The 18,531-nt window shown below is 45.1% G+C and overlaps 1 protein-coding gene across 2 annotated transcripts in view; it reads left to right on the top strand.

The window, feature by feature from the left end:
* Positions 1-18,531, top strand: part of EXD3 (exonuclease 3'-5' domain containing 3) — a 232,960-nt gene that overhangs the window by 45,842 nt on the left and 168,587 nt on the right. For both annotated transcript variants that reach the window (XM_088527996.1, XM_088527995.1), the window contains exon 9: positions 1,663-1,701. In XM_088527996.1, the coding sequence (XP_088384122.1) occupies positions 1,663-1,701 (39 nt within the window). The remainder of the gene's footprint in view (positions 1-1,662; positions 1,702-18,531) is intronic.

The following is an 18,531-nucleotide window of genomic DNA, read 5'->3' as shown; positions in this document are numbered from 1 at the left end:
TGATGTTCCACTCTCCATTTTCTTTGTTTTGGAATTTGTGTTTTGCTTTAAGTATCTGAGTTGGCCGGTTACTTCTGTTAAGGTACATTTGGCAGCTGTTTCTGGACACCGCCACTGTTTCTGAGAGGTCCTTGGTGTTCTGCTTTTACCATTCTCAGCTGTGTATGAGGTTGCCTAAACGAGTTCTTTATCTTGGTAGTGTTTAAATTGTATGTCTCTATATCTCCGAGATGTTTCCCTTGAGCTTCTTACTGCCTTCTTGCTGGTGTACCTTTCCATCCAAGTGGTGCTAGCAGTCATTCTCTGCCAGAAGCGGGGTGAGGCTCGGGGGTTTATGACTGATCAATCTTACACAGCCTGCCTTCTTGGCAGTCTAGGGAAGGTCCCATCCCAGGGTGCTCCCCAAGGTTGGCTCTGAACTGTACATTTGACTGAGGATATTAACTTAACAGTTTCCTTTTCCAGACCTTATGATTCTAGGGGATTTTTTTCATGACTTGGCTGTTAAGAAAATTTTAGCTTAGTATATTCTAAAGGTTTGGCCTTGCAAATAATACACAGAATGGTGTACAGAAGCACAGAATGGTTGAGGTTGGAAGGGACCTCTAGAGATCACCTAGTCCAACCCCCCTGCTCCAGCAGGGACACCCAGAGCACAGGGCATGGGGTGGCATCCAGGCGGGTTTGAAGATCTCCAGAGAAGGAGCCTCCACAGCCTCTCTGGGCAGCCTGTGCCAGGGCTCTGCCACCCTCACAGGGAAGAAGTTCTTCCTCACATGGAGATGGAACTGCCTGGGTTTCAGTTTGTACCCATTACCCCTTGTCCTGTCACTGGTCACCACCAAGAAGAGTTTGGCCCCATCCTCTTCACATTCTCCCCTCAGGTACTTGTACACATTGATCAGATCTCTCTCAGTCTTCTCCAGGCTAAACAGGCCCAGCTCGCTTAATCTTTCCTCACAAGATCCAAATTTGAGTCCCTTAATCATCTTTGTTGCTCTACATTGGACCCTCTCGAGAAGCTCCATGTCCCTCTTGTCCTGGGGAGTCCAGAACTGCTCACAGTAATCCCTGGTGTCACTTCCTTTACTGGAATCTATGGAGACGCCCGTCTCCATGGGCTAGCTGTCGAGTTGAACAGCCTAAGGACATGCTGCAAATCCTGAGGTAAAGGCTGCATTAATGATTCATGTGTGCCCCTGGAGTAGGACCTGTTTCAGCTTTGCAGAGTAAAGTTGCTGTTGCTGCAAGAGCACAACGTGGCACTGAGATGTTGAGAATTTATGAGGGACTTTGCAGAGCTTTGTTAAAGAATTTTTATATATATTTTATTTATTTTTGTGTTTTGTGAAGGAGTTCATGACCTAGCTTCAGAAAATAATGAGTGTTCAAGTACTCCCGGATACAGATCTATGTTGCCTGTATGCTTGAATTGCAGATGGACCTTTTGACTTATGTTCTGTATTCCAACATTTGTCTGATTTAATTCATATAAGCTGTGTTTTTCTGCCATGGTGATATATGAGAAGCCAAAGTTTTCCCTGCATTCCAGAGCACATTCCTCAATCACAGTTGATGCCAAGGTGTAAGATGCTGTGTTAAATTTCAACTTGTTGTAATTCCCTTTTCTAAGATGTTTCAGAAGTAATTTTGTCTTTTCAGAAAAGCATGACTCAGGAGAATTGGACAGATCATGTTCAGGTGAGCATAAACTTCCCTTTCTCATTTTCTCAGGATTTATTTGCTTGGAGTTTATTTTAAGATCATCAAAATATCTCACTCTGGTATTATATTATTATAGCTTTTTGCTTTGTCGTATCTTCATAAACATATAACAAAGTTGTATTCTCTCTTCTGTGCTCTCCCCATCATGCCCTTCTGAATTCCTGTTAGGTATTTAATACTCTGGTTTAGCTTGTAACATTTAGGTAAGGTTATCAAATTCATTATTTTACTTCTGTGTGTTTAAAAACAAACCACAAATATTGAGGTGGCTTAATTACAAGGTGGGGAGAAAGGGAATAATTTCAAGCAAGTATCAAGACGTGTGACTAAATCTGCACAAATGTTAGGTTCCCTCTACGTGTTCTACTTTCAACAGACTTATAATCTAAATGTTAGATATGAAGACTGATGTCTTGTGCTGTACTGCAAACTAGTTTTAGTAACACAGAAAGAAGGATAGCAAAATTCTTCCTTACGAAGTATAAACAGGGCAGTTTGGACAACCATATTCTGGTCTTATACTATAATAAATATGTATGTGACAATAAAATATTAGGAAACTCCATGGTGACAAGCTATTACTTGTGATTTATGTACCCGTAACATCTCTATAGATCTGCAGCTTCATAGGGGACATTTTTCTCTAGCTCCTCTCGGTTTGAATTTTGCAGCCATTAAAAATTCCTGGGTCAGCTAGACTCCCTCTGTGAAATCCTGTCTAAATTATCGATGTGGGCCTTTGAGTGGTAACAGGACAGTGCTAGCACCAGTGATCTTGTGTGCATGAGATCTCCCATCCCAACTGTACACATCAGCAAAACAGCTGTATTTTAGACATGAGATCTCTGTCTGCTGGACAAGCAGGAAAAAGGACAATACAAAAGGCTTGAGAATGTGAGGGCCAGAACTTCACGACCAGAGACAGTTGAGAAGATGCCCAGCATCCTTTCAAGGTCACTGTTAAACCTACGTAAGCATCTTCCATGTGTCATTTATCATACACATGCTAGAGGCCCGATTTTGCAAGGAAAGGAGGAGATCCTGTCTCTTCATATTGGTAGTTTTGCCTTTTTAGCTTACTCATGAGTTCCCTTTGGCACCTGCAGACTAAAAGGCCCCCACTATCCTAGATGCTGTGCTGAATCAAGATCTCTCATGGGCTTAGCCAGGAATTTGTACTAGACATCTTTTTCACAACTTTTGAATGTACTTTAACATATGCAGTGAAGGGCTCTGTATTAGTGCTATCGCTGGATGTGTCAATATTTGTGGTGAAAGCAGGCTTGGGAGTAGCTGCTCTCGGACACATCCTCATGCCCGGGGTCTGAGTAAGACGACTTCCTCGGCCCCCTGAAGCTCCAGTGGCCACTGGGCTATGGCAGGAGGCCCTCTTTGCTCTCTCAAATGATGGCAAACATTGCATTTTGAGTGCTGCCAGTTTGCCTATTTTTGACAGCTGAGTAATTATTGCAAAGGCACTGCTTCAACTTGCCTGTTATCAGTTCTGACTCTTGGCGCTATCAGAGATTGCTGTCTTTGGCATCACATGAAAGCGGTTGGGATCTGTACCTGTGCATCTGGAGGAAACTGAAATCGCAAGTGCTGATAAGCTGCCTCTTCACATTGCAAGCAGCCTGACTGCGCCCAGCAAAAAGGTTCTGAGTGTGCTTTTTCTGACGAAAAAAAAAAAAAACTGTGCCATGTGGAGCTGGAGAGAGTGGAGGTTTATGTGCCATACGGCCCATTCTGTGATTTGGGTGTTCACAGGCTGTTTCCATGGCCCATGCTGTGTCTGGCACTGCAGCATTAACGATGCCCCGTGGTGAGTGGGATGGAGCACGTGGGCTGCAGCATCTACTCTGGGTCACCCTGGGGTGTAGGAACCAAAACCCCCAGGAGAGTCCATGATGGCAAACTCCAAATCAGAATTTTGGGGGAAACATTTTCAAAAGTCAAAAGAGGTTGCAAGTTTCTTTATGCTTAAAGCCTGTTCTTTCCAGCCCTATGCTGCAGCTCCAGTTAAGGGGTCTGGATTAAATTATGTAAATACCATGAGCTGTGGTCACAGTGAAGTCCCTCCTGGTTCTATAGTGATGGCCACTGTCACGGTTCATCTGCCAGGCAATAGATGTTTCTGGGCTGGAGGAGACGTTTCCTTTTGTTCACCCAAAGCAGCACAAATCCAGAAGTTTCCTCTTCCTGCCCCGTGGGATGAATCAAAGGTGTGATCTTGCCTGTTCCTACAAAAAGCAGAAAGTCTGTAGTTAATTGCATGGCCAACAGAACCTGTTTGCAGCCCTGTGGCAAACTGGTGTTGCCCCCAGTTTGCTGCGAGCTCTGATGTGCTGTCCAGGCTGGGCAGCTGCAGGCAGGCAGCAAAGGCATCCAAGTGTCTCCATACCTTAGGGAAACTGCCCTCAGCGCAGCTACGTATTGGCAAGCCCAGAAGGAATGCTGCAGTTCGTGTCATCCTCTCCATGCTCAGATACCTGGAGGGCAGAGGGAGGGGAGAAGCACTTCTCTTTTGCGGTGCCAGTTGCTTTGCAATTCATTAGCTGCCCTCCCTGATTCTGTGAGCTGCATGGAGACACGCAGGAGAGGGTGCCTGTCTTCACAAGCACAGGGGAAGGTCTGGGATATTCATGTTAGATATGCAGGAAAAAAGAGAGACAAGAGATGAGCCGGTTGTCTGCTTTGCTGTCTAGCTTTCTGCTTCCATTTTTGCATGTTTCGTATTTTACTAGTTTTAATCAGCTGCGTAAAGGTGATGGGACTGGGTACAGCAGCCACAAGATAGTCAGTATGTGGCACTGCACCTGACACGTGTTCACGAGGGGTCTTCCTGCTGGTGGCCACAGGTCATCCTTGGTCAGCAGCAAGAGGGGCTCAACAAGAGAAATAGGAGGATTGTTTTCTGAACAACGAGTGCCCAAAAGGCATGAGCTTGGCAGACAAGTGCTTCTAACATCCGAGGTGTTTCAGCAAGAAGTAGCTTGACTGTAGCAGAGCTAACTATTTGACACAGTTTAAAATGATTTTCAGAGTTCTTCGGTCCAGGAACCATGACGGTGCGTGTGGAGTTCCTGCTGCAAAATGCCTTTGGCCCTGGAGCGGCGCAGGGTAGCGGTGCACAGCAATGCAGCTCGTTGTTTGGGGCAAAACTAAAATAATGTTAAGCAGACTTAAAACCAAATTGCTTATTTAGGACCATCAGCATATAATTGCCTATTTTGCAGGACTGCTAAGACGGTGAGGTGGCTGATATTGTCCTACTGCATTTTCTGACCTTAAGGTCTTGAATTAAGGTCTTCATTTCTGACCTTTTTTATTGGTAAATCAAAAAGACACCGTGGAATTGCCTTCCTTGGAGTAGGTGATCTCCAGAGGTCTCTTCCAACCTCAGCCACTCTAAGCTTTTGTGAAAAAGCTTTCTGCTGCTAGAGTAGTATTTGCATAGAGAAAGCTGTCCCTCAGTTTATGAAATGTAAAATCTTTAACTCTTCCAAAAATGTTCAGAGAAGAGCCAGAATTTGGAACAATGATGCTTGTTCCTTGGGTACTCCCCATGAGCTGTGGTTCATCATCCATCCATGTCTTCTGACAGCTTGCTGCTGGTTGGCAGCAATTTGCGTCTCAGTTTGTCATGTGTAACTTGAGAGATGTTACTGAGATACGTGACCTTGAAAACAGGCTGGGTGGACCTCCCTTCTGAGGTTATTCAGCCTGCTCTGACCATGAAAGTGAAAAACAGCTCTTAAGCTCTTAAGTCTCAATCACTGAGCAACCAGGGTGAGATGTTAGTGATTCATAGCAAAAAAAAAAAAAAAAAAAAAGTACATTATTAAAGTTGCTTTAGAGATTTTGGGAAAGAACAAGAGCAGGGTAGTGTGTGCTGGTTTCCAGGTAAGTCTTCAGATAATATTCAGAGATATGCTCCAGTACTGGGTTTAAAAACATCATTTTGGAACCATTTTCCCAAATCAGTGCTATAAGAAAGAGGTAAAATACTGTACTTTGCAACAAGGAGTTGATGGAATTTTATTTATTCAGTCAACTAACTTTTAAATGGCAAACGTCCTTAAAAGATGGATGTCAAGATTCTAATGACCTCTGTCTCCACAGGAACCATTTAAACCTCAATTAAGTTGTAACTACTAGCATCAAGTGTAATAGGTATTCTGCTCAAGGAGTTTTTGTTTGTTTGTTTGTTTTAGGGGAACTTAATGCAGAACGCAGTTTTCTTAAACTTTTGTGGCCTGAACACCTGGCCCAAAATCCTGCTCTGGAAATCTTCAGTAAGAACAAGAGGTCAAAAGGGCCGTTTTGCGAATATGTGCATCCCATGTCTCACTAGGACTCCTGAGTTTAGGCAAACTTTTAAAATTGGCTTGAGCTTTTTTTTTGTTTTATTTTGTTTTGTTTTGTTTAAGCACAGCAACATCTCTGTAGTACAAGGAATTTGGTATCTATAGGGAGTTAGGCAATCTGTGTAATTCAAAGGTAATGAGTGGGTGATTAATAAGTGACATCTCTTTAGTATAAGTCTGCCTGTCACACTGTCAGTGCAAGTGAGCTCTTTATTCAGCGAGGCAGTGGGTTTCATCATGCAGAACACACTGAATCAAGACTGGCTGTTTTCCTGGAAGGTGGAAACCAAAACTAGTTCAACCAGCTGTCGTGTGGAGGCCCTTACCAGTATTTATGCCCTCCATCAAGCAGGAAGTTAGTGTCAGTGGGTTGTTGTTTTTGTTTCTTCTTGGCCTTAAAAGTCTCAGGGAGTAGCATCAGCTGAAATAAATTTTCATGATTCGTCCAAAAAACTGCATCAACGCACTTCAACAAGGAAGCTGCCCATTTTGGGTCTTGATGGCTCTGCATAGGAGTGTGAATACAGACATACACAGTCACTATCCATCGCCTCAGATTGTTTTGCCTGCAGTCTGCCTGTTAAGCTATCCACAAAAGGATGGTATTTATCTTTCTGCAACTTTAAGCAGCGTCTTTGGAGCTGCCACTTAAAAAGGCAAAAGAGAAGATTCTTTTCCATTTCCCTTTTTAAGAATGAGTGGTCTGGAGCAGTGACAGCTTTCAAATCTGATATCTGTTTTGTGAAGGTCAGAGGGAAGATATTGCTTTGTATCAGCTGAGATCAGGCAGTCTTTCTTCTGCAAGCTTCCACTTGCTGCTCTCGTTGATCCTCTCATTTTGTGTCCTGCGTTTTGTCACCTGCTCAGGGACTAACCAGAAGTTCAGTGATGGATGTGAGCGTTTCCAGCATCTCAGCTGTGCAGATCCCTCTGCTTTTGCCCCATGCCTTTTCCTTCGCATTTACTATTCTGTCAGAGGTCTCTGGAGAGCGTGTATGGCCACGGTGTGATGTAAACCTATATTGTAGCTAAGGGAATAAGCTTGGAGAAACCAGGCAATGAAAAAAGCAGGTGAAGTACAGATTTCCTTCCATTTGTCAGCTCAGTTAGTAAATGGTGTCATATATTTATTGATAGTTGAAATCACATAAGAGACATTGCAAAGTAAAAGGATGTGCTGATAGGGCTGATGCAGAAAACAGGCACGTCTGGGAGCGTCTCGAGGAAAGCATAACGTAATTCCTCAGCTACGTTCCGCGCTCTGCAGAGAGAGCAGCAAAATATGCCTCGGTGCTAATGAAGTTAGCACTGTTGGTTGAAAAGAAATTGGACCGTCTCATTTAATAAACCCACAGCTGTTGCGGCAGAAATACATGGGAAAAGCCTAACACACTGCTTCATGTATTCACATCTGAAAAAGTCTAACTAAAGATGATATATACAGTTAAATGTGAATATCTCAGAGTACCGATTGCACGGCTTAGAGAGGACTGTTTTTCGGGGGGCCTGGAGAGTTGCCATGCCGAATAATGATGGGAGTTTTATTTATAACAAATTCAGCTATTTATAGATCAGTAAATTATGGTTAAGTACATAGTAATTAATATTGAATTAAAATAGGAACAAATGAATATAAGAAAAAACACCATTTTTCACAACTATCAGAGTGTTTCACTATCAAAAGTATCAGAAGAAATCAGCCACAAATTTCCCTGGAGCTGACGGAAGACGTATTTGCTCAATAACTTCGGAAAATCGGCAAGCTTACGTATGGATCAACGGGGTCAAGCTCTGTGAACTCAGCACAGAAGCTTATGGGAGTCAGGGACCCGTTTCTTACAGTGAGGTGTTAGCAAATATTTTGTTAAGAGTTTTTAAAATCTCAGGCCTCAGTTTTAAGAGTCGTGGCCAGATAGCCTTATAAGTAGTGTTTACCAGAGAGTGGAGAAGGGAAAGAGGAGAGAACACACTTAAATTGCTTTAAAATGTTAGAGATGCTTTCTGGCCACAAAACCTCTCAAGCCAGATGGGGCTGGCTTACAACTAAGCAGCATTCTGTTACTAGTACGCATTCATCTGAAAGCAAAACTTATTAGAAAGAGATGGGGTATGGTATAAAAAGAGGGTTATTGGCTTATGGCTGTAGGTTGGGAGTGCTGGATTAAAGAGGAAGACCACCATCAGCCAACTGTTAGACTCAACTGATGGGTCCTGGTGGTAAGTTCAGCTAAATGGGAGAAGCTTGCTCGGTGAGCAGTAGGAAGTATGGTCATCCAAAAACGTTACGGGAAGATGTGGGACATCATAGAATCATAGAATGCTTAGGGTTGGAAGGGACCTCTAGAGATCATCTGGTCCAACCCCCCTGCATACGCAGGGACACCTAGAGCACGTGGCACAGGACTGCATCCAAGCGGGTTTTGAAGATCTCCAGAGAAGGAGACTCTACAACCTCTCTGGGCAGCCTGTTCCAGGGCTCTGTCACCCTCACTGTTAAGAAATTTTTCCTTAAGTTCCTATGGAATTTTTGATGTTTCAGTTTCCGGCCATTTCCTCTAGTCCTATCAGTGGCCACCACTGAAAAGAGACCATCCCGGTCCTCTGCACTCCCTCCCTTGAGGTATTTATATACACTGATTAGATCCCCTCTCAGCCTTCTCTTCTCCAGGCTGAACAGGCCCAGCTCCCTCAGCCTCTCCTCATAGGGCAGATGTTCCAGGCCCCTGATCATCCTTGTAGCCCTGCGCTGGACTCTCTCCAGCAGCTCCACATCCCTCTTGTACTGTGGAGCCCAGAACTGGACACAATACTCCAGATGCGGCCTCACCAGGGCTGAGTAGAGGGGCAGGATCACCTCCCTCGACCTGCTAGAGATGCTCTTCTTAATGCAGCCCAGGATTCCATTGGCCTTCTTGGCCACGAGGGCACACTGCTGCCTCATGGTCAACTTATCATCCACCATGACACCCAGGTCTTTCTCTGCAGAGCTGCTCTCCACAAGGTCGGTCCCCAGCCTGTACTGGTGTCTGGGGTTATTCCTCCCCAGGTGCAGGACCTTGCACTTGGCCTTGTTGAATTGCATGAGGTTTTTCACCGCCCAGTTGTCCAGTCTGTCCAGGTCCCTCTGGATGGCAGAGCAGCCCTCTGGGGTATCGGCTACTCCTCCCAGTTTCGTGTCATCAGCAAACTTGCTGAGGGAGCACTCTGTGCCTTCATCCAGGTCATTGATTAATAAATTGAACAGGACTGGACCAAGGACTGACCCCTGGGGGACCCCACTAGCCACAGGCCTCCAACTAGACTCTGCACCGCTGATCACCACCCTCTGAGCTCTGCCATCCAGCCAGTTCCTAATCCATCTCACTGTCCACTCATCTATCCCACACTTCCGGAGCTTGCCCAGGAGGATGTTGTGAGGGACGGTGTCAAAAGCCTTGGTGAAGTCGAGATAGACGACATCCACCGCTCTCCCCTCATCTATCCAGCCGGTCATTTCATCATAGAAGGCTATCAGGTTAGTCAGGCAAGATTTCCCCTTGGTGAATCCATGCTGACTACTCTTGAGCACCTTCTTGTCCTCCATGTGCCTGGAGACAACGGCCAGTATGAGCCGTTCCATCACTTTTCCGGGGACGGAGGTGAGGCTGACTGGCCTGTAGTTGCCTGGATCCTCCTTCTTGCCTTTTTTGAAGACTGGCGTGACATTGGCCTTCTTCCAGTCTTCCGGCACCTCCCCCGTTCTCCAGGATCTTTCAAAGATGATGGAGAGCGGCTTAGCTATGGCATCTGCCAGCTCCCGCAGCACTCTGGGGTGCATCCCATCAGGGCCCATGGATTTGTGGGTATCGAGGTTCCTTAGGTGCTCTCTGACCCAATCTTCCTCTACCCAGGGCAAGTCTTCCTCTCCACCAGCTTCTTCTCTTGTCTCTAGGGCCTGGGGCTCTAAAGGGCTGCCCTTGGTAAACACCGAAGCAAAGAAGGCATTGAGCAACTCTGCTTTTTCTGTGTTATTTGTAACCAAGGTGCCCATCCCGTCCTCCAGCGGACCCACGTTTTCCCTGATCTTCCTTTTGCTGTTAATGTATTTGAAGAAATTTTTTTTGTTATTTTTAACGTCCCTTGCCAGCTTGCCTTCCAGACGTGCCTTAGCTTTCCTTGTCGCATCTCTGCACTCCCTGACTACGTTCCTGTATTTCTCCCAGGGGGCCTGTCCTTTTTTCCACATTCTGTATACCGCTGCCTTCTGCTTGAGCATTGCCACAAGCTCCCGGCTCATCCACGCAGGTCGCCTGCCCCCTCTGCCTCCCTTCCTACACACAGGGATGCACTGCTGCTGGGCGTGGAGGAAGTGCCGCTTGAAAACTAACCAGCTCTCTTGGGCCCCCCTGCCTTCTAGAGCACTAGCCCATGGGATTCTACCGAGGAGGTCTCTGAAGAGGCTAAAGTTGGCCCTCCTGAAGTCCATCGTCGCAAGGCTACTTACAGCCCTTCCTCCTCCTCGTTGAATCCTGAACTCCACCAACTCATGGTCACTGCAGCCGAGGCTACCCCCCACCTTCACATCTCCTACTAGGCCCTCCCTATTTGATAGCACGAGGTCCAGTAGCCCACCTCTCCTCGTCGGCTCCTCCACAACCTGCGTCAAAAAGTTATCGTCGACGCTCTGCAGGAACCTCCAGGACTGCTTATGCCTGGCTGTGTTGTCCTCCCAGTTGATGTCGGGGTAGTTGAAGTCCCCCATGAGAACCAGGGCCTGTGACCGTGAGGCAACATCCAGCTGCCTATAGAAGGCCTCATCAACCTCCTCGTCTTGGTCAGGTGGCCTGTAGCAGACACCCACCACAGTGTCTCCCACATTAGCCTGCCCTCTAATCCTTACCCACAAGCTCTCAACTCGCTCATCCTCCACTCCCAGGTTGAGCTCCATGCATTCCAGTTGCTCTCTCACATAAAGAGCAACTCCACCACCTCGCCTTCCCAGCCTGTCCTTCCTAAAGAGCACATAGCCTTCCATGGCAGCGCTCCAGTCGTGCGAGCTATCCCACCACGTCTCTGTGATTCCGATGAGATCATGACGCTGGGACCGCACACATCCTGGAAGCCAAGGTTCTTTGAAGCTACAGCAAGAGACCAGTGTACTCGTTCCCAGCATGTCTGTTACCGGCAACAAACTGGGATCATCTGCAACCAAGGAAAAAAAGGTAGGCAAACTCACTCCTGTAGAACTCAGTTTCTTGTATTACTTTTGCAATAAAACAAGAGGACTCCCATCAACTGAACTACAACTGGACTCTGCAGCAGAAACAGAGCAAGGCTGAAAGGCCACCGAGCTGTTCTGCTTCCCGTGTTTGCACAGAAAGAGAGGAGGCTCGCTGCGCTTTTGTAAAAGCAGAAGGAAAAAATGTCCTCCCCAGGGCTCTGCAGGTATTCTGGCTGCAAACAGAAGACAACTCTTGTTGCAGCTCTTTGGCACAAGGCTTACTGCAATAGTCTTGTCCTTCTGTAGTTTTGCGTACTTGGGGATGTTCAGATGTAGGGAGCTATGTTTGCCTAGTGCTAGTAAAGTTTTAAGTCCTGTGGATATTCACATGCATGCACAGATCCACTTATATTCTTATATAGCCAGTGGTAAATCTATCTGCTCATGCAGTAATCATCCCAGATTATTTAAAACCCCTGTAATCGATCGGCACCTGCCTGAGTGCTCCTGCGGACAGATATTGGGTTCTAAAGGCCTGTGCAAATCAACTTTCTTTTCACAAGATGTTTGGACGCTTGCAATTGATAGTTTGGTTGTATTATACTTTTAGGAGAGATTAGTTCCCTAGTTCCCTGCCAAGAAGGGAACCACATAAACAGAGGATTGTTTAAAAGGAAAAAAAAAATCCCCTTGACAGCAAAGCCATGTAAATGGGAAGAAACAGGAAACTAATCTTCCCTTGTTCGCTCTGAAAGAATGCATATCTCTGAGGAATGTTGTAATTATGGATTTAGGAAATCAGCTCAATTTGCCGGGGTGTGAATTTCAAAGTTCATTCAGTCAAACCTCTAAAGCATTTCTCTTTCAGAACAAAAAACACCAGGAGTTTAAATGTACCAAAAGAGATTAAAGGGGACAAAAAATCTACAGCCAAGTGTTTTGGGGGGTAAAGATCCTGCAAAGATACTTCTTATTGTTTTGGCTATGAGCCAGGTGAGATTTCTTAATGGTAAAATAAAGGGGGGAAAAGTTTTTCCTGTGGCCGTTTATTTTTCAAGAATAACAGCAGGAAGAACTAGTGCTGTTGAGCAGATATTTTCATCCTCAAGATTTTGCTTATGCCATTCGAAGATAAACAGAAAGTGTTCCCTACTGGGAATCCCACTTTGATGTGTTCTTAGAAAAGATTCTAAAAGCTAAGCCTAGGATCCTAAAGCTGGTTCCTAGCTAGTCTCAGACAGCTCTATAAGCGTAATGAAGCCAGGCAGGCTTCATTAGGTGTGAGTAAAGGTGTAGCGAGGCCCAAGAAACTTAATGAAATGGTCTACATCACTGAAGAATTCCCACGTGACCTGGGAAGGAGCTTTCAAAGACTGGTCAAAACCCCGCAGCAACCTGCTTGAAAGTGAAGCAGCAGAGGAAGACACCCGGGAAGTCTGATGCGTGGGGCTGGGTTAAAAATCATACAAAGAAATTAGCTTCTCTTTTCTCTTCTTTGGTAATAAATGGGAGAGATTTAAAGCTAATTCTACTTGAAGAACTTACAGGCCTTTTAATTAAGGTGGCAATAGAGTTGGGAACATGAAAGTCTTTGACCAAACTTTTGAGTAGCTATTCCCACAAGAAAACTGCAGACCCAGGGGAGTTGCTACATGAGAGGAGTGAGTCTGGACAGGGTGACGGTGGGTCCTGGTGTTTGAGGACTGCCCTAGAAAGCTGTGGAAGTCCAACCACTGCTGTGACAAGCTGAGCCAGGACCAAATAATAGGAGATTCCTGCTTGGTTGCGCAGCTTCCAACTTGTAATTGGTGTGGAGAGAGGAAGGACGGAATAGGGGAGAGGAGGAGAAAGCTGTTTCTGAGGTATTGCCTCCGATCTCAGCTCTTTTTTTCCATTGACAATCCTTTAACTGCTGTATGACACTGATGCAGATGGGGCTGGAACAGTAAATCCTCCCACGGAGCCCTTCTGGGGACCAATTGCAATAGAATTTCCCATCTTTTCAGAAAGGAAAATAGGGGTTATGCATTCTCATTATGTACGTGACTGGGTATGGGAATATTTACTTGCCTAATTGGTTGGCTTAATTGGTATACTGGATTAGCTCATTAAGGCTAATATTAGGGCTAACCAAAACAAATGGGAAGGCGTCATGGTGGCTGGGGTTCATCTGCATCCCGAGGAAATGCTGAGGAGCAATCCAGCTCGTTTGTGTAGCAGCAGTGGCGACGCAGCCACGATGGTTTTATCGCTGCGCCTGGGGAATCTTCCCACTCGTGCAGCACCCGGAGCCCTGCCGGGGGCTGCAGCAGGGGCTTCCTCCGCACACTCGTCCTCCTCGTTGCTGCTCTTTGCCAGGCTGTGACTCTTGCTGCAGGGCCTGGCTGTGCTCTTGTACTCGAGCGGGATTCCGGGGACAGATCGTGTGGCAAGAGTGGATGTTGGACACGGGTGCTAACACTGCGTTTCAGAGTAATCTCCTGATTTGGTAGAATTCCTTCACGCAGCCTCCCAGCCTTGCAGAAAGGCTTGCATTTTCTTTGGGCAGGATTTCATTCCTGCAATTTTTGTATTTCACACAAAACAATGGAATTATGTAACAGTGATACTTATGGAGAGTGTATGGAAGTGGTCAGCAAGTTTATAAACCTTAGGCTTGAGAGACCAGGGAAATGTTGCCGGGTCACTTGAGGACTAGGGTCAGTGAAGTTCAGTATCAGTGCAGGTCACCTGGTGTGCAGGGTGGGATGGGGGCCCTCCCCTCTGTTTAACCTGGAGAACACAGTTCCCCCTTGGCCACGGTGATGTTTGTTCTTGTGTTTGAGACTCGTAGTGGCAGAAGGCAGATAGATAAATGCCACTGTAGAATACACTGGGCAGGTAAGGTTTGCTGGTTGGAGCTCAGCTCTCTGCATTATTGGACTCTGTAGATGCTTTTTTGCCAAGGTTATACATTGTGCTCTGAAAAAGTTTGGCCAGTTTCCCCAACCTTGTTGTTCCTCAGTCTTGCCAAGTGTTGGAACAGTCCCAGAAGTCTCCAGCCTGTCATTATGGGACCAGGAGGTGTGAAAAATTTGGAAGCATATCAAATTTGTGTGTGGCTGATTTATTCAGAGCAGGTCCTGCTCCTTTGCTACCTCTGGATTGAGTATTATTCGGCAATCCTGGGAGCAGAGTTTGCTAAGGCTCGAGAAGAAGCCCCCATAGCAATTGGGACAGAGGGTTGTCAAGGAAGAGCACAGACTTGAGAACAGAATTTGCACGAAGCTGGGTCACCAGGCTGAAGGAAAAAGAAATACTGTCTTAAGTAAAGGGGAAATGGGAAGCTACCTCCATCTGTTAAGAGATTGTGTTTTTTTAAGGATGCCCTGTCTTGTTTCTTCCTCTTTGAATGAAGCCTGTTTTATGGAGTTAGCTTTGCCATTGCTGCTCTTGATAGACAGAAATGTATGACGTTCCCTGAACAAGTAATGGTGAAGAGAGAAGGTACTTGAGGTGAAAATGCCCTAGAGGTAAATGCATACCTGGGGCGCTCTGCAACTGTGGGATATAGTTGAGGAAAAGGAGGAAAACATGATTAAAAAATTTGACACTCCCACTGTGAAAGTCCCCAAGTATCAGGCCATATCTAGACAGGAGGACCATAAACCAATATGTGGCCCCAAAGACAAGTGGCAGTGACTGACTCACATCCACGTGACCTCAGGAGACCTTTCTTCATGGAAGATTTGTCTGGAATCAGCTGGGACGTATGGAGCAACTGGATTCCTTTGCTAGTGCTGTTCTGCACAGCAGCAGCTAATCAGAGAGAAAACACAGTATTTTCATGACAGCGTTTAATTACTTGCAGTTAAATTCTGGTGAGTAGCGTGTGATCCAGTCTTGGTGCTGAGCATTGTGCTCGTGCAGGTGTACCACTATTCCATCTTTTCTCAATCTGCAGGCTTCCTGGAAGAGCCAGTGCATCCAGCAAGTCACTTCTGCACTTAACAGAGGTCTTGTAGAATATTACATCTCTGGATTTCTGTCTGGGCTTGTGTTTCCTTCAGGCAGCAGACACTGATACCTGTGCGCTGGTCAACTGCTGAAGTGAAACCTAGTAACGTTCAATCTGGGCTGACTGAGGAGGCGATGTTTTGTATATAGAGTTTTTTCTTCTCTGAAATAGGAAACATCCTGTGCCCTGAGATGAACTGTTACCAACAAACATTTTACTTGTGTTATATGTCTCTGAGTTGGGCAAGGGCTGGTAGAAGCAAATGTTTGGTTGTCCAGCATTGTGGTTTAAAAAGAAGAAAAAATCCCTCAGTCTCTTGCTTAATATTTGTTGAAAATGCTCCCTTTTCAGATGTGACTTTGAAAGCAGAATTCATTTTTTACTTCAAATATATATCTTGACTCATGTAGGGAATTCTGAATAGATTTTGGAAACGTGATGATTTCATCTGGTGAAGACAACTTCTGAAGACTTATTTGGTTGTTTGGCATATTTTTTGCAGTACAGCAAATATATTTTGGATCTCTATGTAGTATTGTTGAGCCCCATCAGGATCATCTTGGGTGTTCTTAGCTCGGAAGGAGCTTGCAGTCTGAAAGCAATAGTCACTGCAAAAAGCCTCCTGCCTGTAAGTGCTGTGGAAGGTAGGTCAGTACCAATCACAGACTCATAAGCTAATTAAGGTTTGAAGGACATGTGGAGCTCTCTAGTCCATCCTCTTGCTCAGAGCAGGCCAGTTTCAAAGTTGGACCATGGTGTTACAGGACCTTTCCTGGATGAGCTTTGAAAAATCTCCCTGTTTCAATGCTTTGTGACCTAAAATTTCTGAAAAGAGGCCCTCCTTTAGTCTCTTCTTTATTGTATACTGCAGCCCCCTAACCATCTTAGAGACTCTTCAATGCCCTCTCTTCTCTTTGACAATATTTCTCCTAAACTGAGGGGCCAAGACTAGATATAGCATCCAGGTGTGGTCTCAAGTGCTGAACAGAGAGGGGAGTAAATCCCTTCCTTCAGCCTGCCCAGCTGGAATGCAGCTGCACGTGCAGGTGGCTTGGTGAACTTTAGCAGACCAGCTTTATAGTTGTGCTATTTGATAGTGGTGCCTAGACTTCTGAATGAGCCTTTGCATTGGCGAGATGGTGAGAGCTGCAGAGAGAAGAAAGAAGTCAGACACTTCTTGTCTCGCAATATCGTCATAGCTGAATATTGTCAATATTGTCACAACTAAGCAACTTTATTCAGGTTGGCCAGCAGCAGTAAGCTTATTGTGAGAAACACCACTGCATCAGCAACTGGCTTTAAGAGTTGCCTTTGCTTTGATCAGCTTAAGTGATATTGTAAGTTAGGCTCCTCTGAATTGCCTTTTTGGAAGACCTGTCTCTCCCAGATGATTATATGGGGAGACTGGGAAGCTGAGTCTTCTGACTCCCAAAGCTGAAGTGAGGTGGTGTGAACATGCCCCAGGGAGCCCAATTGCCAAAGCTTTGTTGAAGGAGAGAAGAAAGACCACTTCCCCACCATTGATGTGGTAATAGCTTCCCAAAGCATTGAGCTGTGGCGCTGTCAATGACGCACTGATTGCTATCTGAAAGCCACTCTGCTGGGATATGAATGAGGACTATTTTGTTCTTCAGTTCATAAACGAGTGCATCTGAGCAGCCAGGGCCTGTGCGTGAGAGAGAGAACAGTTCAAGCAGTGAGAAACTAAGTCTTTCTCATCTGTGTGTCTTTTGTACGATGGCCATCTATGAGTGGCCTGCTCATTTTTACAAGTCAGAAGTAAGCATGAGAAATATGAGCATCTCTTATCAGGGTGCCTGTTTCAGGCTTTTCTGGAAGTCAGGAGACCTTTCTTTCCTGGAAGAGGCTGTGTTGCTGGTCTGAGCTTGCATTTAAGATCCCTCTCTGTCTAGTATAAGTGATGGTAACTTCAAAACAGAGATTTTGTTCACAAGTAAAAACAACAAAAACAATATGGCAAGATGTTTCGTGGGATCTGTAAACCAAGGCAATCTAGACACTGCCTGTAGCAGTGCAGTGACTTTAGAAACACTATTGCTAGCCTCCACTGCTTCCAGTTTTGTTTTGTCCTTTCAAAGTTCAAGTTTCTGTTGTTTTTTAAAGTTGCTGGCTCTTAAATTCTCTCTTTGACATTTTCTCTACACAAAAAGCATTTTTGTGTTGTTTCTGGAAGCACTTGAGAACAGGGGAGATTGGCCAGGACATTCAAAAGTCAAATTAACATCCAACTCTGCAAATAACCAGTGTCACTTAGGTGATTAACTTCACTCTCCAGTAAAGGATATGAGAGGAAAGTGGGGAATTGTATTAGTCGGAAGGGCAAGAGAAAGACTAAAAACAGATAAATGTAATCTAGGGTTGACAAGGGTGACTTTCAGAAAAGATATTGGATGTTTGGGTTCAAAATTATTGATGTCTATAGAAGAATTGCAGATACTGTAGCTTAAGATCAGGACATTCCTAAGCTTCCTCTATGCTGCTTATTATGAGCTCGGAAAAGCACTGAGCTGGGTAGGAACAGGATTTACAGGTAGGTGATCTCTAGCAATCGTTTTGAAAAGCTTTAATCATGGGCTGTTGGTGTTGGGAATTTCTGTGCGCGGCTGTGGATTAAAGAAGGTATGATATGTCTAAAATGAAGAGGGTTGTAAACAAGCCTCATAGTATTTATAATCCTTTCTTGCTTGGAGTTCTTGCTGATGTTGATCAAAGCGGCTGTGCTGGTGTCCTCTTCAAAAGTGTCTACTTACTGAAAGCAAAACACATGAAATGTCATCCCAAGTGACATGTTTGTCTCCACATCTGTGCCCACATCTTCTGTGGCCGAAGTTTTCCGCATTCTTTCCTCTTGCAAAGCTTTTGCAGTGGAAGCCTTTCCCCTTTCTAACAATGTCATTTTTTTGAGTAAAAACAAAACAAAGCCATTTTCCAGTTCATAATGCAAGATGTAATATCTCTGGAGATTAACCTTCTTTCCAGAGAAGTTTTTGTGGTTGAAAGATTAAATCTGTTATCATTAAAAGGAAAAAAAATATATCCCGCACCTCAGTATTTCCGAAGTAACGCTGGCATAATAAGATTTGTTCAGCATTGATTCTGGGTGAATTGAGGAGAAATCCAGCCGAGAGATTTTGTGTTGTAGGAAAAAGGCAGCAAGACAATAAGATGGACACTGGGGAACCTTTAGGAGGGCATTGCACTGTGATGTTAATAAAAAAAAA

This window comes from Tinamus guttatus, unplaced genomic scaffold (genome assembly GCF_059628265.1).
Source record: "Tinamus guttatus ecotype Peru unplaced genomic scaffold, ASM5962826v1 Tinamus_guttatus_pri_ptg000297l, whole genome shotgun sequence".
In the NCBI taxonomy this organism is placed as follows: domain Eukaryota; kingdom Metazoa; phylum Chordata; class Aves; order Tinamiformes; family Tinamidae; genus Tinamus; species Tinamus guttatus.
Note: the sequence above shows the minus strand (reverse complement) of the source record. Positions and strands in the feature narration are given on the sequence as shown.